Raw genomic sequence first — 22,861 nt, 5'->3', positions numbered from 1 at the left:
GGGGGGGGGGGGGGGTGAGCCTACTTACTAATAACTAGGGATTGGACTCGCACATACGTACACGTACGGAATTAAGTTTTTAAAAAAACTAAGTTTGCAATTAGGTTTAGACTATTTTAGGCACATGCAGATTTATATTATTTGGTGTTAATTTTTGTAAACTAAACCTATAGAGGTTTTTTTTATATATACTTGTTTGTATTTTATTAAAAATAGTGAGAGACCTATAATATTAAATTCGGAAAAAATATAAAATTGTCTAATTTAATTCAACCCAAAGTCTTTAGGGACCATAATTATAGAAATCCATTATATTTTTAGATGGATCTTGTGTTGAAAATTATATAAGCCTCATCTTTGTATTGGTTGAAGTTCTCATTAAAAGAAAAAAAAAACAAAAGAAAGAAAGAAATGAAACAGCAAAAAACAATTGGTATGTTCACTGGAGGAAATCGGCACCACCAAAGTCAATGATTAACTCGATAATAGTTCCATCAAATTAGATGTGTTTGTTAAAATAAAATAAACAAATTCAATTACTACAATTATAATTGACCAAAAAAATATAAGGTTAAGTAAAAAAATATAACAAAAAGGGCAAAACATATTTGATCTCACATATTCCTAATTGAAAAATACCAGTGGAAAAAAATATAATATAATAAGAGTGGGAAAATAATGAAATATGTAAAAGGTAAAAGTAAAATTTAGGGATATAATATTTACAACTAACAACGTATTTTGGGCCCGTATTTTGCTTAATCACATTTTGATGGGCCTCCTATTATATTTCGGACCTCTTTAAGTTTTTTTTTTTTTTTTTGTTTCGACCATGTGAAAAAGAGGGAGGAAAACAATAACACCGATACTTTTCCAGAAGATGAAAAACTTTACTTTTACAGAGACGATTGATCAAAAGTGACGATTTGTAGCAAAAATCTTCCAATCAAATGTGATCATCATCGAATCCATCTACGATTTTAAGCTAAGACCGGATCAAATAACGTATAGTTTGAAGAGGTGAGTAAGAATTTGTATGTGTCTTATACTTTTTTATTCCCAGTTGTATGATTTGATTATTATTCTTATTAAACTTTCATGGATCAATAGATATTGGGTAAGATTCTTCAAGTTATCTCTGTTAACATGTGTTACTTTTTCATGTTTGGATCAAGTTTTAGAATAGATTTTTAGTTTCGTTTTCAGATTTTATTTCGATGCTTCAAATTCTAGTTAATTGATCTGAGACGATTTTAATATTATAGATTTTGATTTCTGTTTATTGATTTATTAGATTCCATCTAGTATATGAATGTTGAAGTATATTGACCGAAATATAATATTTGGGCCGATGGCTGAATTTTTTGAAATGTATACTGGATGAGGCTATTCAGAAAAAGAAACTTGAAGAAGAGGTCACATTTTTACAACCACCTAATAACCTGCTTTTTGCACATGATAACAAATGTATCTTCGTAGTGATTTTGGTCCGACCTTGAGTTTCATAAATTTGGTAGCTCACAGTTGAGTCTTCTTCTTCTAGATGAGACAATGCTCGTACAAAGGGACCAAACGTTTGCTACCCTCACGGCATTTCCAAGCAAAAGATAATCTGTGAACGGACAGAAGGCACTGTTTGCTACACTATGTGAGCAAGGTAATAGCAATTTCTTCTAAAATGTTTAAGTCAGTGTGTGTAAAACTGCTTTTGTGGTTCTTAAAACTTTCTATCCTGAATGTTTGGCGAATCTTGCGGCCAAAGGTAACTTTTTCTCACTCACATACATATATGATCATCTCTTGAGATGTTTTGTTGCTATAAGTTCTCATTGTTCCCCTATTTTTCTTTTGATTCGATAAGCAGAGGCAAATAAAGTTAAGGTGGGCTTACAACGTTGTTAATGATTCTCAGAAGCTACGAAGATGAAACTGTCTGAAGAGGCGCCGCTGGTGCAATCGCCAATCTCGCAATGAATGGTAAACACTTATGGATACTGATTAATAACAATTGGAGGTTAAACAGATGGTGAAAGCTGACACAGACTAATCAAATGGCTATTATTTTCTCTTTCTATCCTATAATTTCTTTAAAGCTATTAAAATTAAGAAATTTATATTTTGTGTGTTGATTAACTTGGTATGACATATAGTTGTTTGAATTTTTTTTAATGAGAATTACCTAAAAAAACTCACTCTTAAACTTCGTCTTCACAACAATAATTATTGCTACTGTACTTTTGCATTTTGCAGATTCAAGAAGTAAACACTTGGCTATAAATACATCCAAGGGATTGAAGGAGAAAATGACTTTCTCGAAAATTTGAGAAATAATATAGGTAAGTAGTAAATTATTTAAATGCCTAAACAATAATAGATTATATGAAATATATAAGGTATATAACCATAAACCATCTCCAAGAATTCTTCATTATGCCGAGAACCATAACTTAGCTTTGTTCCTTTAGAACCATAATCATAGCTTAGCTTTGTTCCTTTAGTTGAACTGGAAAAGAAAACAGTTTTATTAAACATAAGAGTTGCTTATTTTCTGTTAATGAAAATGATAATATAAAAACAGGAAGATAAACCAATAAAGATATCATATTTGATTGTGTTAGAATATAAAATACACACGTAAGAGAGTTTTTAAAATGGTATGGTCTCCACTCGTTAGTCTTTTCATATTTAGTCTTCTCATGAGAGATTTATTGAGTGCATTCTTTTTTCAATATAGATCAATAGATGCACATCGGGTTATAGAAGTCATGTTCAGAAAGCTCATCTTGTAGGCTTGTGGTGTTGCCTTCATCTATTCACTTGCATGAATTTCTCGAGAACTTTCCAATCTCCATGNTTGAGATGTTTTGTTGCTATAAGTTCTCATTGTTCCCCTATTTTTCTTTTGATTCGATAAGCAGAGGCAAATAAAGTTAAGGTGGGCTTACAACGTTGTTAATGATTCTCAGAAGTTACGAAGATGAAACTGTCTGAAGAGGCGCCGCTGGTGCAATCGCCAATCTCGCAATGAATGGTAAACACTTATGGATACTGATTAATAACAATTGGAGGTTAAACAGATGGTGAAAGCTGACACAAACTAATCAAATGGCTATTATTTTCTCTTTCTATCCTATAATATCTTTAAAGCTATTAAAATTAAGAAATTTATATTTTGTGTGTTGATTAACTTGCATTTTGCAGATTCAAGAAGTAAACACTTGGCTATAAATACATCCAAGGGATTGAAGGAGAAAATGACTTTCTCGAAAATTTGAGAAATAATATAGGTAAGTAGTAAATTATTTAAATGCCTAAATAGTAATAGATTATATGAAATATATAAGGTATATAACCATAAACCATCTCCAAGAATTCTTCATTATGCCGAGAACCATAACTTAGCTTTGTTCCTTTAGAACCATAATCATAGCTTAGCTTTGTTCCTTTAGTTGAACTGGAAAAGAAAACAGTTTTATTAAACATAAGAGTTGCTTATTTTCTGTTAATGAAAATGATAATATAAAAACAGGAAGATAAACCAATAAAGATATCATATTTGATTGTGTTAGAATATAAAATACACACGTAAGAGAGTTTTTAAAATGGTATGGTCTCCACTCGTTAGTCTTTTCATATTTAGTCTTCTCATGAGAGATTTATTGAGTGCATTCTTTTTTCAATATAGATCAATAGATGGACATCAGGTTATAGAAGTCATGTTCAGAAAGCTCATCTTGTAGGCCTGTGGTGCTGCCTTCATATATTAACTTGCATGAATTTCTCGAGATCTTTCCAATCTCCATAAGATCTCTCAAAACTGTGCATGTTATTTTCACTGAATCATAGTTTTTCAGCCTACAAACCAATCACAAAAATTAGAATAAGAATTTTGCTACGTATAAACTAAGATCTGAGTATTAGTTTAAAAGTTTGATACTTACAATTATGTTTTCAAATCGTTTATGCTCTCTCCAAATTTTGCAATATATGGCTTCTCGAAATGGAGAAGCTTGGTTTGGATGTATCAGCCGGTTATGAAAATCTTCACGTTTAAGATAAATGAATCAAAGTTTTCAACAATTTCAATGAGATCTATTGTTCTAAAATTAAAAAAAGAGATTTATTATAAACATATAAACATGATTTAAAATGTCTTACATAAAGAGTAAAAAAAGATCCTTACCACTTTACCCCACCGGGGAAGCGTTGAATGAATGTGTCGATTGTTGGTTTTGCAGTTTCCTCACTTTTGGAGATCTTCCCTGATATGCTTGTAAAATTCTTGTAAACTCAGGTATATCTTACAAACTTACCTTAAGAATGGAGCTGATATCTATAGGCATGAATGAGAGAACCCTAGCAGGAAAAAGTTTCACTATTAATGTCAGAGTCAAAACCGATAAGAGGAAGATAGTTAAACTTACCGCAGTAATATCATCTCAATTGTCTCTATAGTGTAAGTTGTATATTGCTTCGACGTGTGGACGATTTTAACCTAATAATAGCTTTGAAAGTTTACCTTGATAGTATAGATGGCCGCCAATGATGGAATCACTCTTCTGTCCGATATTAAGCCCTTCAAAACAGCATGGAAGATGTGTTTGGTCGTGTATGACGTTTTGGATGGTTTTTATAGTAGTAATGGAGGTGATTCGTTGCGATGATAGAAACAACACAATCTTCTTAGTTGTTAATTGAAACATCCTAGAATATTCTATGTAATCTGTTTCGATTTTCAGTTGATGTTTTCTCGTTTTGGTAAGATTTTCTTTGCTTTGAAAAGAAAATGATTTTATTTCGGTTTGATATGTTATTATAGAGGATGTTTAGGGATATCATTGCAATCTTTTTAAAACGTTTTAAATGGTGAATAAGAAATTATGGAGATGATAGAGAATAATTTTGTTAGTTTTGGAATGGAGTAAGTTTCACGTTATTTATATTCTTGATTTGGGATTTTATTGTAATCATTATTAGATTGATTAGTTCATCATGTAAACAGTATTTTCCAAATTTCTGTTTATCTTGGGGTTTAAATGTCGAAGAGAGTTGATATGGTAGGTAGTATGAATTAGGTAGATAGTTAATGTCTGTAACATATGATCTCTTATTTTTCATTGTACTTTTACTCACATTGATGTAGAAGCTGTTTGGATACACTTACAATATGTACATGATCTGACTAGAGTAGTAGATAAACAGTTGGGATCCGGGTCCTTTTATACTTCACATTACCTATTTGTTCTTAATTTTTTTTTTCTTTCTTCTTTCTTGCTTTTGTCCTTAGGGGCATGATATGGAATTTGTTTTTTTTTTCCAGAAAATCCCTCCTTTGTACTTTATAGATAATAAGTGAACTTTGGCCAAAACAAAAAGAAAACACAAAGAAGTGGTCCACGCGTGCCAACATGAACGGGTGGCTGCGACGCGCGTGCTTCAATCTCTCATGTGTGAAAATAATCCCAAATATAAAAGAACAAAAAACTCTTTCACACCCCCATAAAAATAATGAAGAGCGTGACGAGAAAACGCAATCTGTTCTAATAACTCGTAGTAGTTGTAGTATAATAACAATCCCACAACTTGAAAACTTGAAAGCTTTAGTAGGCACAAAAATAATAACACCACAACTCTCTAAAGTTTCGAGTTGTTTCCCTTCTTCTTCATCTTCTTTGACACTTGTACGATTTGTACCTGTCGTCGCTTATGTTCTGTAAGGAAGCAAAACCCAAGCGAGAGATTTCATTAACAAACCCCAAAACTGTTTTATTTTTTCTTTCATTAGAGCAGAAAAAGTTTCGATTTTTTTTGTTTTTTAATAAGTTTGAGCTTAATTATCGTAACCAATGGAGGTCAACACTGAAACCATACAAAAGTCAAAGTTTGGAAGAATCTGTGTGTTCTGTGGAAGCAGCCAAGGCAAGAAGAGTAGTTACCAAGATGCTGCTGTTGATCTCGGCAACGAACTGGTAATGATTACATACATCTTGTTGTTATTTCTCTCTGTGTGCTTCTCTACTCTGTTCTTTGAGTTTTTACTGTTTATTATGTTCACCAGATGTTTGTGAATATGTTTGTGTGTGTGTGTGTGTGTTTTTTTTTTTATGAAAAAATGCAGAGTGTTTCCTCTGTTTTCTCTACTTTGAAAACGTTCTTAAATATGTGATAAACCTTCAAAGGTATATTGGTGATGAATTTGTGCTTCTTTGATAACTCAAAAAAGGATTCTTTTTTAACGTATCTCATCTTTTATGATTTTGGAGCCCACATTTATATATATCGCATGAGAATGTTTTGTCTCCAAGTTTGATAATACGAATAGAGAGTATCTTTTGATTTTACTTCCTTATGTCTCAAATGATCTGTAATGAGAAAAATGGTTTTAAGTTTCTCTGTTTTTTTTTGCTTTTACAGGTTCTAAGGAACATTGATCTAGTCTATGGAGGTGGAAGCATAGGTCTGATGGGTTTGGTTTCACAAGCTGTTCATGATGGTGGTCGTCATGTTATTGGGTAAATTCTTCTTCTAATCACTTAAACAGATACTTTTTTCAGGATAATATACAATTAAGATCGATCAAAACATCCTAATAAGACTCTTTTTGCTCATCTTTCTTGTCATTTCACCACAGAGTTATCCCAAAGACACTGATGCCTAAAGAGGTACGCTTGCTATAACCCCTGAGGAAGAAAGTTTGAACTTTTTAAGTTTGCTTTGAATCAAAAAAAAAAAAAACAGTTTCAGTTAAGAAAAAAATAAGATGAAGTGCTTCTTAACTAAAGTGAGTTTTAAAATAAGCCAATTTGCTTACAATGCCGTCATTGCTTCTGGTCATAGAACAGTCTAAAGCTGCTTTTTTTTGTGTTCCTTTTAATTTAGTTTAAAGTTTAAAGTTTCAAGATTATTAGTTTAATTTTGGATGCTCTTTTTTATTTTGGCAGTTGACCGGTGAAACAGTAGGAGAAGTAAGAGCAGTTGCAGATATGCATCAAAGAAAAGCAGAGATGGCTAGACACTCTGATGCTTTTATTGCTTTACCAGGTTAGTAGTATTGATTTCTCAAAATCTTTTTTGTTAGTCTTGAAATTGTGTTCAAAGTCCCATCTGTTTTATTGCTACTTTTGTTTTCTCTCTATGTACGTTTCTCTTACAACAAGTTCAGTTCTCTAAACAAGTAATGATTATGTAAGATAAAAAAAACTGGTCAAGTCTAGTGACAGCATTGTTTAAGAATCTAATTAGCATCATATTTAGGCTTTTTAAATCCTAAAACTGTGGAAAATCTAAGCAAAAGTGATTAAAAAATAGCACCGAAAAGGGTTTAACTCTTTTGACTGATTTTGCTAAAGAAGATGGAAGAAGAAAATACTGGTAAAAACATGTTTTGTTTCTTGGTCAAACTCAAGCTGTAGTGTGAAAGCAACTGTTTCAAGTTTAAAATTTTAAAAGTATATTCGTTTGCTTTCTAATTAATGATTTTTGGGTTTTAATAAGGACAGAATATTGAATACAATAACCACAGATGCCTTGACCCATCCACATCTCGCACTGAAAATTAGACCAATCTCTGTTTCCTTTTTACTCTTTGCCTTTTACTTGGGAGCTACTTCTCTATTTAGCTTGTGTATAGTGTAACTGTGACCAAAGTTTTATTTTTTCTTACCTGTTTCATGTTAAAAGACAAAAGCCTGAAACAGTTTCAGAAAAAAGCATGTTTTGCCCATCTAAGGAAGTCTTGTTCTTCAATCGACCCTGCTTTTTTTTTTTGTAATCATGTCCATATGTAAATACTAAATAGAGTCAGAGGACAATTTCTGCAGATGAAGCATATTTTGGTGAATTGACCGTTGAATAATAATAATGTTTACGGATTATAATGTCTTCTGCTTAAAAAATTGCAGGTGGATATGGAACACTTGAAGAGCTTTTGGAGGTCATAACATGGGCTCAGCTTGGTATACATAACAAACCGGTAAAGACCCATCACTACGATCATTCTAAAGATTCAGACTTTAGTGAACAATTTTAAACCCAAAAAAGTCATTAAAAGCTAATTATCATTGTCTTTCCTGCAGGTGGGTTTGCTCAATGTTGATGGATACTACAACTCTTTGCTCTCTTTCATTGATAAAGCCGTTGAAGAAGGGTTCATCAGTCCAACTGCACGCCAGATTATAATTTCTGCACCTACCGCTAAGGATCTTGTTAAGAAGCTAGAGGTAAGTGACAATTGGCACTTTAATTGATCCAAAAGATTATCAAATTGAAAGCATATAAGACCGTGTTGTTGTTTGCAGGAATATTCGCCTTGCCATGAAATTGTTGCAACTAAGCTTTGTTGGGAGATCGAGCGGATCGGCTACTCTTCTGAAGACTGATATTAATCAGGATTTATCTAAACATATAACTATCAATACTTGATGTCAGGATGATTTTAAGATGTATCTTACTTAAGAAGGAAACAGATTTTGAAGATCTTTGACTAGGAGGATAAACTAAAAATTTCCACTGGGGGATGAAATTCTTTTGTGTAAATTACTACTTGGCTTTTAACTCTCAAGTGTTCTTGTGTCTTAAGAATCACTTTTTTTTCTTTCTGTAATTCAACCTGAGGAAGTTTAACACCTTTTGGCTTTAGTTATAATATACATGCAAAACTTTTCATGCCAAGGAACCAAAATTTGATCGTCATATAGAAAAGAGAATCGACTTTATTGTTTATACAACATCTGACTAAACTAAACTCACACAAAACAAGTAATTTCACTCTCATGGTTACAAAACAAAGATTCACAGTAATACGTTACTCTAATTAATCTCTACGCTCTGTGCCCTAGTACAATCAAACATATCTGGTTAGAAACTTAGAAACTAGACTGATTAATCTTCTTCGTCAGTTTCACCATGGTCATAGCAAAACTCTGAAGAACTAGATGAGTTCTCAGCTTCCAGACCCTTGAGCTTCTGGATTGCCTCTTGAACATCAAACAAAAGGGCATCTTTAGCTGCTCTAACCGAATCCTTCTTCTGAATTTCAACAGGTCTTATGTTCTCTTTCCCGGCAAATCGAGTAGACTCTGCTTTTCTTTTAGCTTCCCTGGTATGCAGATGATCAATGTACCTCTCATGCAATGCCTTGTTTTTAACCTGTTTCAGTACTGGAGGGCTGACGAGAGCTGTTTGGTCTTTACTTGAACAAAGCACTGGACTTTCACGGATTTTCGAAAGACTTTGCCTTTTCTCTATTGGAGTTGAGAGAAAGTTCCCTGAGATGCTAGGCTCAAGAACTGAGAAGAGATCAAATCCAAGACCTTGATCCATATGATTTTGCTTCTCCAATAGATGCCTGACCGTCTTCTTTGAGAGATTGTTTCTGCGCTGTCGTACCTTAGTCTTTGGTGAATTGGGTTTCAGTAGTTTGCTTGCAGAGAGTGAAAACTGCGGAATCGTGGATAAGTTTGCTTTCCTGGATCTTCGAGGCTGATGTTGACGAGGAGTGATCAAAGCTGAGTTCACTCTATCAAAACATTCCTGAGCAGATTTTCCAGGTACCATCTTAGCAACTTTTTTCCAGAAATGTGGACTCGGCTTCACTGTCAAATAAGCTCCCTGTAAAGCTAACTCCAGCTCCTCTGTCCATCCACCTGTCTCATGCTTCTTCTTTGTCTTCGATCCTTCTTCTTCCTGCTTACCCATCCTATTCACTTCATCAGCTTTTGGCACAGCATTTTCGTCCTCATTCGGCTTTGCAATTCTCTTCCTTTTCCTCTGACTAAGACAGACACTAACTTCTTCTTCTTCTTCACTATCATCACAACCTTTAAACAACTGCTTAGTCTGAGAACGAAGACGAGTTCTCCTTCTAGCCTTAGATTTGACACCATCTCCACCTTTCCCTTTCTCAGATGAAACAGATTTCGTACTACATCTACTCAAAACACCTTTCCCTGTCTCATGCTTTTTCTTTGTCGTCAATCCTTTTTCTTTCTGCGTAGCCGTTCTCTTCACTTCATCAGCTTTTGGCACAGCATTTTCGTTCTCATTTGGCTTTTTAATTCTCATCCTTTTCCTCTGACTAAGAAGACAGACACTAACTTCTTCTTCTTCTTCTTCTTCTTCTTCATTATCATCACAACCTTTAAACAACTGCTTAGTCTGAGGACGAAGACGGCTTCTACTTCTATCCTTAGATTTGACACCATCTCCACCTTTACCTTTCTCAGACGAAACAGATTTCGTACTACATCTACTCAAAACACTATTACTTGATTTCCTCCGAGTGGAAGAAGAAGAAGATTGATTCACAGATCCTCCTCCTCCTCCACTTAAAAACCTAGGAGACCGTCTCAGACCACAAGAAGACGAAACAGTAGTGGTCGACGATTTCGTGCGAGAAGAAGATGAGGTCAATGCAGACTTCTCTTTTTGGTCACCGGAACATTCCTTACTTGAAAGCCTAAGAGACCGTGTCAGAGAAGGAAGCCCATCAGTCGAAATCTTCAACCCCGGATATTTTTTCGAACTCGAATTTCCAATTGGACTATCCAGTGAGTACACTAATCTCTTGGATAGTTCTCGAAGAACTTCCCGGCGAGTTTTCTTCGGCGGCTCAGAGAAAAAGCCCAGATCTTTATTGGGTTTCACTTGACTACCTCGATTCTGCATAGAGATTAGCCTCGCTGAACGACGAATCGGTTGCGGCAAGACGACGGTGGCTTTTTTTCTCGTCATTTCAACTATCTGAAAGTAAAAAAACAAACTTGTTAATAAATCTCTCAAACAACATATGAAATTAGTGAAAATGGCAAATCTCAGAGACGAATTAGACAAAGAAAGAAGTACCCGGAGCAGTGATAATCGCAGATCCGTCAAACCCTAAAAAAGCTTGGATTTTGATTTTGCCTCTCGATAGATTCAACTTCTTCGTCGTCACTCCTAACAGTAACCTCTATAACTCTATTGCTGGGTTAGTTGGGAAGCTGATACGGTTCAACTAAACCGACTAAATAGAACCGAGATTTTGATTGTACCGAAAGATTATTAAAGTATAAACGGGCTCAGTCGAAAAGATTAAAGACAAAGCCCAATATAATACTGGACCGGGCCGTTTCATATTGAAAGGGCAAGTTGGTAATTTAGTATAGGAACGAAAGAAACCCTAGTTTCGACCACTTAATACGTTCCTCTACTTCAAAAAACCCTAAAAAGCTCATTTCGCAGCAGCCTCTCTTTTCGTTTGAGCCACACTGAGAAGAAGAAGAGCGAAACTCTCCATTTCACAGAACCATGCCGCCGAAGTTGGACCCGAGCCAGATCGTCGATGTGTACGTCCGTGTAACCGGAGGTGAAGTCGGAGCCGCCAGTTCTCTAGCTCCAAAGATCGGTCCTCTCGGTCTCGCACCGAAGAAGATCGGAGAAGACATCGCCAAGGAGACGGCCAAGGAATGGAAAGGGCTCCGTGTCACAGTGAAGCTGACTGTTCAGAACCGTCAGGCTAAGGTCACTGTCGTCCCATCAGCTGCAGCTCTCGTCATCAAGGCGTTGAAGGAGCCGGAGAGAGACAGGAAGAAGGTGAAGAACATTAAGCATAATGGTAACATCTCATTCGATGATGTGATTGAGATTGCTAGGATAATGAGGCCAAGATCTATCGCCAAGGAGCTGAGCGGGACTGTGAGGGAGATTCTTGGAACGTGCGTCTCTGTGGGATGCACTGTTGATGGGAAAGACCCTAAGGACCTTCAGCAGGAGATTCAAGAAGGTGAGATCGATATTCCTGAGAATTAAGGAGCAATGGTGTTTTTTTTTTCTTTAATGGGAATTTGAAATGATGTTGTTATCTCTCTCTATCTCTCCTTTTTTTTACCCTATTTTGTTTTTGTTTGGGAACTTAGCTGCTATGATGATGTTTCAATTAGAATGACTCAAGTTTTGAATTATTATTGTTCTATCTTTCAAAAACCCCAATGGTTTTTCTCTTCTTCTATCATTCGCAATTTAATTTCTGCGTTTTGTTGAGGTGTTTTGTTTTAAGCTCAAAGGTGGGTCTTTGGTTGATGATTAGAATTTGAAACTGCATTTGGTGTTGTATGTTTTGCTCAAAGTTGGGACCTTGATATTGTATGGACTAAGGGAATGTGCTTGTTTCTTGGCTAGTGGTTGTAGATGAATATGGTATTAGCATTTTGATGGTTATAAGATGAGAATTTCATGGTGTTTGATTCAATTTCAAGACTGGTTTTTTTTTAATCGCTGCATGTTAGTGTTCACTGCGTATATTATCCAAAACTAGGTTCTACAGGAATTGGTTTCATCTTGTTCTGTCTTAGTCTGAATCTCTCTCTTCAACCTGATTTTGAATAACTCGCCCCTCTTCTTTTCTTATAGATTCTATAGGGTTCAATGTTACTTTTGACTTCAATTTTCCAGTGACTGTTTAATAGTAAAGGATTTTGCGTGGTTTTTCTTCTCATGGGATGGATTATGGTCAATTGATTGCATTGTCTTTTGCTCGATTTCTGAATGATTCTAAAACAATACTTATTGACAAAAACAGTTTATCTTTCTTCCAAATGACTTAGCTTTCTCTGTTTTGTAATATTTCGAGAGAATATGAAACATATGCGATGTTTATACAAAGACTTGTTTGTTTTCACTGTTGCACTAATCATCTGCCCTCACAATATCAGATTCAAGTGTAGTAGAATAATACAACTTTTTTCCCTCTCGAGCTTTTTGATTGTTTATCTTAGATTCTATATATTAGCCCCGGTATGTTGAATGAATAATATGCTCACTTGCAGTATAACAAATAGTCTAAAACAATGTGTTTCTGTAAACTCACGTAACCAACATGTAATGTGTTTCTGTAAACTCACGTAACCAACATGTTTTTATGGTTTCCTTTGCCTAAACTTTGAATACTTGCTAATTGTATTGCAAAGCAGCATCTGGCCCTTTTGTTTTTGGACAGTAGTCACAATCTGTTGATTGAATAATAGTTGCTCACTTTCAGTATAAACCAATTGTCTAAAGCAATGTATATGGGAGAAAACTGAAAACAGAGCAATCCGATAAAGCCCATATTTACAAACGAGAAAAATCTGAGAAGTTTGATTGCTCAAGTTCAAGTGAAAACAGAGCAATCCGATAAAACCCATATGTACAAACGCCTTCACACCTTGGTGGAGTTTATGTTTTGGGTTTTCTATGCCTAAACATGGAACTCGTACTCATAGCGTAGCAAAGCACCATCAAACTTCTACCATATGCCTATGCAGAACAAACGTCAGTCCTAGATTACCAATCTGACAACAATGTTGAACGGCAAGGAAGAATTATGATTGTTTCATCATTTATAATTTATCGATAAAACTATGGAGATACAAATTTACTGATTTTGAATATATCTTTTGTTGCTATAGAAAAGATAACTTGATCACAGCCATTTATTTTTGTTTAACTTGAAACAATATCCTTTCGACTTATATAAGAACAGTGACAGTAACTAATAATAAAAATTCACATAGTGTTTAGGAAACTAGGAACCACTCGTTATCGCATTTAGAAATGGTCCAACCTAAAATAGAATAAGACATTGTGAAAATGGAACGAAATCTTCTGTCATGTTTAACGACAAAACAATGGGTGATAAAAAAGAACTAGTGATTTTAGTGAGATACTGAGATTTTCTAGTTGATAAATGTTTTATATATATTGCCAACGGGCGAGGCCACCGTGAGGGGTATAAATGAAACAGAGGGAGTGAAAGAAAATTACTCTAAATGATCATATGGTGATGGCGAGAGCTAGGCTAAATGACTATACTTTTTCTTACATTTTTTTTTTTTGCAAAAAACAAAAAAATGGTACTAATATGTTCTTAATAACATAATTATAGCACTTTATTTCATTCTAATAACAGAGGGTACGTATTTAATTCATAGCATGTGTATTCTAAGACGTGGCTTCCCTAACCCTAATACGTAACTCAACAAAAGACAATCTAGGTGAGACGTCAATGTACCCCCAAAACGGCACATTATTATTGTACTGGACTGGCCGCAAAATTGGACCTTTGAGAACCCATCAACAAAATAAACGTTGAGAAATTGATACGAGTGTAAATTCTTTGTGACAGTACAAAATACTAGTAACGAAATATTAATAACTGTATACTTCATAGTGAGTTAGTGACTATATCATGAGAAGCCATATAGAGTATATTGTTATTTCACGAAAAATTAATTAGACCCATGTTCTTGTGGTAAAAATCGGATCTACGATGTTCTTGTAGTTAAACCTAGTCTACCATTATTAAAACAAAAAAATAAAATCTCATATATGATATCTCTAAAATATACAGTAAAAAGGTGTAAATTTATTTAGGACTATAATTTCAAATTTAATCGCTGTCGGGTTCAATACTAGTAATTAATAATTTTGTGGTTTACAATGATCACCGACGAGTTTGTATGACTATATAATTTTTTACACACAAATTTTAGTCGGACGACGTTACGATATAACATTTGGATGTACGTATATATCCCAAGTGAGTATCATTGAATTGTATGCAAGTGTAATAAAGTTTTAATTTCAAAGAAAGAAATCGAAATGTGTTGTTTCGAATTCGACTTTTTGAATGACTAGTGGACAAAAACTATGCAAAACAAAACAACGTCATATTATATTTAACTCGATTTGTCTATAGAACATTAAGATAAGGTTAATGCTAGTTTTTCTATGATTAGAAAGTGTAAATTTACCAATTGACAATATAAAACTAATTGACAATAGAACGAATTAGATAAAAAATTCATAATTGTTTATATCTTAGAAAAATATAAACAAAAATAGACAGCTGACGTGGAATATTCGTCTAATAGTAGCCGACCAACGTAGCCAAAACGATAAGGTTTGCCACATGGCAAAACTTTAACCATGGAACTTCATCTCCTGTCTTTGTTTTTTTTGGTTCGTCACATTTTTATTTGGTTGTTTTGTCAACAACATATGTTTATTTATTTATTTTGTTCAATTTTCGTTTTCAGTCTGTTGTGTCACTTGTCAGCGATTTTTCGAATTGCGCAAAGAAATTGGAATTAGGATTGAAAGAAGAAAAATGCAAATGATTGGTAGGGTCTTCGTAACGTGGCGTTTTGAGAGTGGTTGAGTTTACACAACGGCTGTGCTGAGTTGGAATACATCAGAATGGACGGTGATGATACGTTTGTCGGGGCAATAGGGTCGGGAAGAGTCACGCGCGCCAGCCACCCTTTCACGTGTCACGTTTTGCCAACACAGCCACATTAGTAAGATTTTAAACCTTGAGTGGGAATCTCGACCCACCCCCACAAAACGGTACCATAACTTTACACCCTGGTTTTAGAGTGTGATATACCAACGACAATTATGGATCGGGTTCGTTTAGGCTTTGGTTAGTTCATGTTAGATATTAAGCCTAGTAAAATTATCAACTAGTTTTGTATTGAAACTACAAAGGGATTCACTGACATATATCTAACACTTAGATCTTAAGACTAGAAAATATTATACGAATATTATACGTAATTAGAGAATGACCATCGTTTTGGAAACAATGTGGAGACAACAAAATTGTTCTGTACACGTACAGTAACTACACTCAAATTTTGTTCTGATGATACTGAACCAATAGCATAACTAACCATGCTTAGTTGGAATGAAGAACTTAGCCATGCTTCGTTGTATATAGCAAAATAAAGTTTTGGAGTTTTGTTATGTGTTTTGAAGAATGAAAGTGCTGATTCGATTAAAAGTGAACGTAAAATTATAATTTTAAAATGCAATGAAACAAAAAGTTGCGGCTTTTTAAATTGTGAAAAAAATGACAGGCTATGGTATTATAAGACAAAAAGAAGAGAGCACCATATTGATTGATAGTATAGTATATTGGGTCGGTCTTAAAGAAAATGACATTTAGGTGATGGGGCGGCGAGGCTAAGTTAAAGTAACCATAAAACCTCCATTATTATTTACCCGAAAAAAAAAATAGAAAATTTTGAATGACACAAAACTTATAAAATATTTCAAAGTTGTGGTTCTGATAGCTCTCCACCATCATCATCATTCATCACTGATTGATATACCTCCAATTTCTAGGAGATATATAAAAAACAACTATATTAATATATACGAGTGGATATAAAGTCTTGTCTTATGATATCATAAACTAACTAATCCCATATCATTGTTATGTATTTACAGACGCATGTTCAGTAGATTTGGATCAAATTTTGTTGTCATGGACTTGGTTCAAAGAACTACGTAAAACTCTACTAAAAACGAATATAACTAATTAAACTCAAAAAAAAAAAAAAATCTACTAATTAATTTGACTATGTCAACACTTAAAAAAAAAAAAGGGTTCTTGTCTAAATGTATGATAAGCAATCATTAACTAGAATTGGTTCGAATTGTATTTCAGAACAGCTAGCTTATAATCATTTTGTCAAAGCTACTTTCGTCACAATAATTAATCATAATAATATAACTTTTTTATTCATTTAACTTATTAAAAGAATAAAACAAACTCCCATTCCAAAAGAAACCTTAGACATAGAAAAAAAAACCATAATATAACGTTTGCAAAAATACATTTTAAAATATAACAACAAAAAAAATACACACAAAAATAAAGTAATTAAAAAGAGAGGAGAGCTCTCACTATAAAAACAGAGCACATGTTCCTCTCACTAACCACTCAACAGAGAAGCAAAAGAAGCCATTTGGTTTGAAAGAAGAAGAAGAAGAAGTTAACTATGGCGAAGGATGTGGAAACCGTTCCCGGAGAAGGATTTCAGACAAGAGACTATCAAGATCCTCCGCCAGCTCCGTTTTTTGATGGGGCGGAGCTAAAGAAGTGGTCTTTCTACAGAGCAGTCATAGCCGAGTTCGTAGCTACTCTCCTCTTCTTGTACATCACCGTTTTGACAGTCATCGGTTACAAGATTCAGTCCGACGTTAAGGCCGGCGGCGTTGATTGCGGCGGCGTTGGAATCCTCGGTATCGCTTGGGCCTTTGGTGGTATGATCTTTATTCTCGTCTACTGCACCGCCGGTATCTCGGGTATGAATCTTCTTCACTCTTGGTTTTGGTCCGGTTTAGTTTTAGATTATCCTGTAATTAAACCGAATAAGTTTTACTTTTGTAATCACAACTTGCAAACTCAAAAACTATTGTTTGGTTGACATCACAATTTATTTAATCGGTTCAAAATGTTAGGTTCCAAAGACAAAAGACGAGTTTACTAATAAAACATTTAATAAGGTCATGATTAGATCGGTTGAGCTTATCCGAACTATAAGTATACATCTCAAATCTAAGCTATTATTTTGATCTTTGAGCCATTGACTAACCGGTATTAACCAGAACTGAAACCGGTTAATTAATTACATGATGTGCCTTAAATTCTCAACTGATTACATTTTGAACTCTGTATTTGTTACCTTAGGTGGTCACATTAACCCAGCGGTGACATTCGGGCTATTCTTGGCACGTAAAGTGTCGTTACCTAGGGCCGTATTGTACATCATCGCTCAGTGTTTGGGTGCGATCTGTGGAGTTGGATTTGTCAAAGCCTTCCAAAGCTCCTACTACACCCGTTACGGTGGGGGAGCCAACTCTCTCGCTGATGGCTACAGCACAGGGACTGGTCTTGCTGCAGAGATCATTGGTACATTCGTTCTAGTCTACACCGTCTTCTCTGCCACTGACCCCAAACGTAGCGCCAGAGACTCTCACGTTCCGGTGAGTCACTTATATATATGTAGTGCCTATTTGATTATACGTACCTAACCAAAGGTCCAAAACCGTAATGGTATTTAAGTGTCATTCGATTTCAGTCTTACTAATAAATTTAAATTGATGAAATGAAAGGTGTTGGCGCCACTTCCAATAGGATTCGCGGTGTTCATGGTACATTTGGCCACCATTCCCATCACTGGAACCGGAATTAACCCGGCAAGGAGTTTCGGAGCTGCCGTAATCTATAACAAGAGCAAGCCATGGGATGACCACGTAAGACTCATCGTTTCTCCATTATATTCAAATAATTACATTCATATGTGGGAAATAATTAATTATCTTAATCATTTTTTTTTGATGAATACAAACAGTGGATATTTTGGGTTGGACCATTCATTGGAGCTGCAATTGCTGCATTCTACCACCAGTTCGTTCTGAGGGCTTCAGGTTCTAAGTCTCTCGGATCTTTCAGAAGTGCTGCCAACGTCTAAAACCCACCAAAACCAGATTCTCAATAATAATAAAAAAATGAAGTTGTAATTTCTGTACAAATCTAAATCAATCAATCACTTGCAGTTTTCTAGCACTTTCTTATTTGTGTTTTCTACTTGCTGTTTTTGTGAATTTTCCTTCGGTGTAATTGTTTTTTCTTTCGCTTTTAATCGATCAAGTGAGAGGAACTAAAATCAATGAAGTCAAAGATGTTCTTGTTGCATTGTGTCTTTACAATTACAATAGTTCATTTTCATTACATAGAAGATCCTTAAAGGAAAAATTCAGAACAAAAATCTTTGATAATTTTAAATTTACATGTCAAACGCAAACGAAAAAAAAGATATGTTTCACTGACTGATCCATATTCTTCTTTTGGTATACTGCTAGTAAAAAATACATATAGACAGAGAAATTTCTCAAGACTTGTAGAGTTTCCAAATTACTTCCGTAGAAAGTATAAGACTTATAGTTATAAGTCATATAACCAAATTAAAACCCGACATGAAGACAACTAGACAAGTAGACAACCTTTTTGACTTAAGAGAAGTGAACAAAACACACTCTTCCATCACACGAGACTTGTTTAGTTGTTTATAGCAAAAATGGCATAGCTAGCTAGTCATATGAATTTGTTTTTACTATAATTCGCGAAGGTATGAATGAATAAACAGATTCATCTTTGATTCGCTAGTATGAACACGAGAATTTCAACTTTTGATTGTAATAACAGATTCATAATTTGTATCCCTAGTGTGATGGAAGAGTTAAAACAGATTCATATAATATAAACAGTGTATAAAAACTCTAATTTGTATCCCTAGTGTATATGCCTACTCGTAGTAAATGGCAAAATTAGTGTTCAAACTGATTTGTTTAGCAAAAATGTGTTGGCCTGATACCAACACCTACCTTTGTCTCCCTTCAAGCAGAGTGTTTGTAATATAAATCTCATGATTTGTATCCCCAGTGTATGGCCTATTTGTAGTAAATGGGAGAGATTAAAACGGTTTAGAAGTAACCGACCTAACGCAAGAGAGAACCTTAGAGAAAGATGGAGCTATCAGCGGAGAGGTTTAGGAGGATCAACAGATGAAAACCTTCAAGCGCAAGTAATCCCTTTTGCGTGAAATAAATAACATTATATAAATTAAGGGTCAAACCAATATTTTATGGGTCGATTAGCGTGGCCCATTAGTTGTATCTTAGCCCACATATTAACAAACAGGTGTTAGTTGACCTATCTCAAACTTCTTCAATATTGACCTAGTTTTTTCAGTTTACCCGATCATCTTCCTCCTAATTTGTTCCATCTTTGTGTAATCGATTTTCGCAAAGGTGGATCATGGGAAATGTATTTAGCGGTGGAAGCCGCTCCGAATATCACCGATACCGTACGTCGCCGCCGTATCCAAACCCTAATCTTCAATACCAAGGCAACTATCCGTCGCCGTACCAACACCAAGACTGTGCTAGGTATCCTTATGGTGAGATGGCGTCTCCGGTTTCGTACGTAGAGCACCAGGAAGCAGTGACTATAAGGAACGACATCAATTTGAAGAAAGAGACTTTGAGATTTGAGCCTGATGAACAAAACCCTGGCAAGTTTTTGCTCTCCTTCACTTTTGACGCCTCTTTTCCTGGAAGGTAATGATCTTGATCTATTTGTTCGATGCTTAGGTATCCCACTCAGCCATTTCTAAGGGTTGTTGTTATGGTTATTTGATTCAACAGCATCACTGTGATGTTCTTTGCTAAAGAAGGCCAAGAATGTAACATAAACGCGACAAAGGAGGATCTGTTTCCATCCACAACACTTAGTTTTCCAAAAGGTTCGGGTCAGCGATTCAAGCAGGACTGTGGAACAGGGATTGATTTCTCAGCTTTTTCTGAGGCAGATTTGGTTGAGGCAAACGAGACAGATGTGTATCACGTGGCAGTGAAAGCAGAGGTAGCATCAGAAGAAGACGATCATCCTGAGTCTCAGACACTGAACCGACAGATAACTCATGCGGTTTTAGAGAAGGATCGTAAAGGTGAGTACAAGGCGAGAGTGGTGAAGCAGATCTTGTGGGTGAATGGGAAAAAATATGTTCTTCAAGAGATTTATGGGATTGGTAGTACAGTTGATGATAATGGAGAAGATGCTAATGAGAGAGGAAAAGAATGTGTCATCTGCTTATCAGAGCCACGAGACACCACTGTTTTGCCTTGCAGGCACATGGTAAGCATATAAAACGATTTTTTTTTTTTCCCTGATTGATTGCTAACTTTGATTTATGTTTTTTTCTGTGATTTGTAGTGTATGTGTAGCGGTTGTGCAAAACTTTTGAGGTTTCAAACAAACCTCTGTCCCATCTGTAGACAACCGGTGGATAGGCTTTTGGAGATAACAGTCAACACTAATGACAGGAACCAGTGAGCTTTGCTACGTTGCTATTTGCCTGTTTGTATATAGAGAGAGAGCTTCTCATTGTTCTTGTTTGTGGTATATATGCACTATGGAGGGATTAGAACTCAAGTTACTAACTATATATGTTCCAAGTGTTTTGTAAATCATCAGGCTATTTTATCTATACGGGCTTATGAAATGAAAAACTTTTGTAGCACCCGCAGCAGCACTTTAAGAGACTTTAGCCAATCGGATACCAGAGCGAGACACGAGGGATGCGTTGACAAAACGGCAAGCAATCCTTGTATTAACTCACCCGTTGACAAAACGGCAAGTTTTTTCATTTCATAAGAGGTTTAGTGAGCGAATCCGCAAACTGATCCTCAAAAGAAACGTGACCAACTCGAAGCTGGTCTTCTGGATGTGATAGGCTAATGCAACATGCTTCATACGAAAGTGTAAACCCGAATTAGCACAAAAATAAGTAACTTTAAATGTTGTCACAATAGATCACCATAGGAATGCCTAATCTTGAAGAAGTGAGATGACCCCCACTGAAGTTTTATAGGCAGTAAGAGACGTTCCCGCTATATATATGGGTTACATGATAATATATTCTTAGGACCCATTCAGTGCCAATATTATCAGAACCCATCGAGTGCCAGATGATTTTTGATGATGAAGAACACTGCGTAAATTTGATTGTCACAGAATTCGGGAAATTGCCACTTGTATATACTCTTCCAAGAGGGGTATATAATCTAATAATTATGGAAATGAAGAGATAGATGCAATAGTTTGCTGTATAGATAAACTCAAGTTAATCACCGGACAGGCCTATATAACTAGGAACATATTAATATCTTATATAAAATAAAATTAGATATCCCACAAAACTAGAAACACTATAAAAAAAAAAAAAAAACCCAATCAGAAAAGGATTCATCTAGAGAATCCTAAAAGGACAAGGATTATGATTTAGGGATCGTAGAGCTATATAAATAGAGCACATATGTGACTTCTTTTTCATCAACACATTCATCCATAGGCCATAGCTGAGTTTCATTAAACATCTCATCATCGTTCTTCTTCCTATTCATACGATCGGAATCATGGTCACCAAGAAGATCTTTGGCTTCATGCTCGTGATCATGTTTCTCTTGAGTTGCACCTCGGCTAAACTATACACAGTCGGTGGTGACTATGGATGGACTATCAAGGACGACTCTTGGGCTGAACATAAGAAATTCCACGTCGGAGATTCCATCGTCTTCGAGTACGATCAAAACATCAACGACGTTGCTCAAGTTTCCACCGCCTTAGAGTATGATTCATGCAATTCTTCTGCTCCTAAAGTTGTTTACAACACCGGATATGATGTTGTTACCTTCAAGGAACCAGGACATCACTACTTCATCACCTCAAATGAATTTCAATGCCGCGTCTCGGGACTTAAATATGACGTTTTTGTCGTCAATGACCTGTCACCTCCGATTCCTTCACCACCACCACCGAGCAAGGTCCATGAACCGTCACGTCCGGCTCCTCCACCATCACCAAGCAAGAACCATGGCCCTTCACGTCAGATTCCTCCTCCACCACAGAGCATGAACCATGAACCGCCACGTCCGACTTCTCCGCCACCACCACCCCCGAGCAAGAGAGGAAAGATCTACAAGGTAGGTGATTCTAAAGGATGGAGTGTGTACAACAGTTACTACTATTATAGGTGGAGTAAAGATAGACAATTTCGTGTTGGAGATACTCTCTTTTTCCAATACAACAACAAACTCAACGACGTTAGAGAAATCAGCGATGATCTTGACTTCAGATCATGTGAACCAAATTCTACCGTAGCTGTGTACAAGACGGGACACGATCTCATTAAGCTCACCAAACCAGGAGCGCATTATTTTGTAAGCTTAAAGACCGGTCTTTGTCAGGCTGGCATTAAGCTTCGAGTCACGGTGCAACCATCAACCGAAGACGTTACTTTGCCGGATGTTCCCAAGACGCTCTCACCTATTCACCGCTGCAACAGGTGGCGGCCCTGGTTATGCATTTTCAGACCTCATCACTAAGCATTGGAATTAGTTTTAAGGGTTTTTGTTGGTGTTATTTAAGAGTTTATTTTTCTTCTTCTTTTTTTTTGGTTTTCTTTTTGTTAGTCGGAGATGTCTACAATATATA

The 22,861-nt window shown here is 35.6% G+C and overlaps 6 protein-coding genes and 1 long non-coding RNA gene across 7 annotated transcripts; 6 read left to right on the top strand and 1 right to left on the bottom strand.

Moving 5' to 3' along the window:
- LOC109133445 lies at window positions 1,552-2,330 on the top strand. Its single transcript, XR_002038541.1, has 3 exons — window positions 1,552-1,657; window positions 1,865-1,977; window positions 2,251-2,330. It is a non-coding gene; the product is annotated as an uncharacterized LOC109133445 (long non-coding RNA).
- Window positions 5,525-8,555, top strand: LOC104791609 (cytokinin riboside 5'-monophosphate phosphoribohydrolase LOG4). Its single transcript, XM_010517533.2, has 7 exons — window positions 5,525-5,969; window positions 6,415-6,512; window positions 6,632-6,662; window positions 6,942-7,041; window positions 7,902-7,972; window positions 8,076-8,219; window positions 8,298-8,555. The coding sequence occupies exons 1-7, from the start codon at window positions 5,847-5,849 to the stop codon at window positions 8,376-8,378; spliced, it is 648 nt and encodes a 215-aa protein (XP_010515835.1). The 5' UTR covers window positions 5,525-5,846; the 3' UTR covers window positions 8,379-8,555.
- Window positions 8,672-10,950, bottom strand: LOC104791608 (ABC transporter F family member 4-like). The gene is made up of 2 exons (XM_010517532.2): window positions 10,843-10,950; window positions 8,672-10,740 (listed from the first exon to the last, which is right to left on the bottom strand). Exon 2 carries the CDS (start codon window positions 10,729-10,731, stop codon window positions 8,881-8,883), a length of 1,851 nt encoding a protein of 616 aa, XP_010515834.1. The 5' UTR covers window positions 10,732-10,740; window positions 10,843-10,950; the 3' UTR covers window positions 8,672-8,880.
- Window positions 11,185-11,952, top strand: LOC104791607 (60S ribosomal protein L12-2). The gene has a single exon (XM_010517531.2). It carries the CDS (start codon window positions 11,287-11,289, stop codon window positions 11,785-11,787), a length of 501 nt encoding a protein of 166 aa, XP_010515833.1. The 5' UTR covers window positions 11,185-11,286; the 3' UTR covers window positions 11,788-11,952.
- On the top strand, window positions 16,723-18,502 carry LOC104791606 (aquaporin PIP2-1-like). Its single transcript, XM_010517530.2, has 4 exons — window positions 16,723-17,109; window positions 17,495-17,790; window positions 17,920-18,060; window positions 18,159-18,502. The coding sequence occupies exons 1-4, from the start codon at window positions 16,803-16,805 to the stop codon at window positions 18,276-18,278; spliced, it is 864 nt and encodes a 287-aa protein (XP_010515832.1). The 5' UTR covers window positions 16,723-16,802; the 3' UTR covers window positions 18,279-18,502.
- Window positions 19,539-20,888, top strand: LOC104791604 (probable E3 ubiquitin-protein ligase LUL2). The gene is made up of 3 exons (XM_010517528.1): window positions 19,539-19,926; window positions 20,014-20,503; window positions 20,582-20,888. The coding sequence occupies exons 1-3, from the start codon at window positions 19,625-19,627 to the stop codon at window positions 20,699-20,701; spliced, it is 912 nt and encodes a 303-aa protein (XP_010515830.1). The 5' UTR covers window positions 19,539-19,624; the 3' UTR covers window positions 20,702-20,888.
- On the top strand, window positions 21,784-22,752 carry LOC104699108 (uclacyanin 1-like). Its single transcript, XM_010414453.1, has one exon. It carries the CDS (start codon window positions 21,784-21,786, stop codon window positions 22,750-22,752), a length of 969 nt encoding a protein of 322 aa, XP_010412755.1.

The sequence above is a fragment of the Camelina sativa genome, chromosome 6 (assembly GCF_000633955.1).
Source record: "Camelina sativa cultivar DH55 chromosome 6, Cs, whole genome shotgun sequence".
Classification (NCBI taxonomy): domain Eukaryota; kingdom Viridiplantae; phylum Streptophyta; class Magnoliopsida; order Brassicales; family Brassicaceae; genus Camelina; species Camelina sativa.
This window is presented reverse-complemented; position numbering and strand designations above follow the sequence as displayed.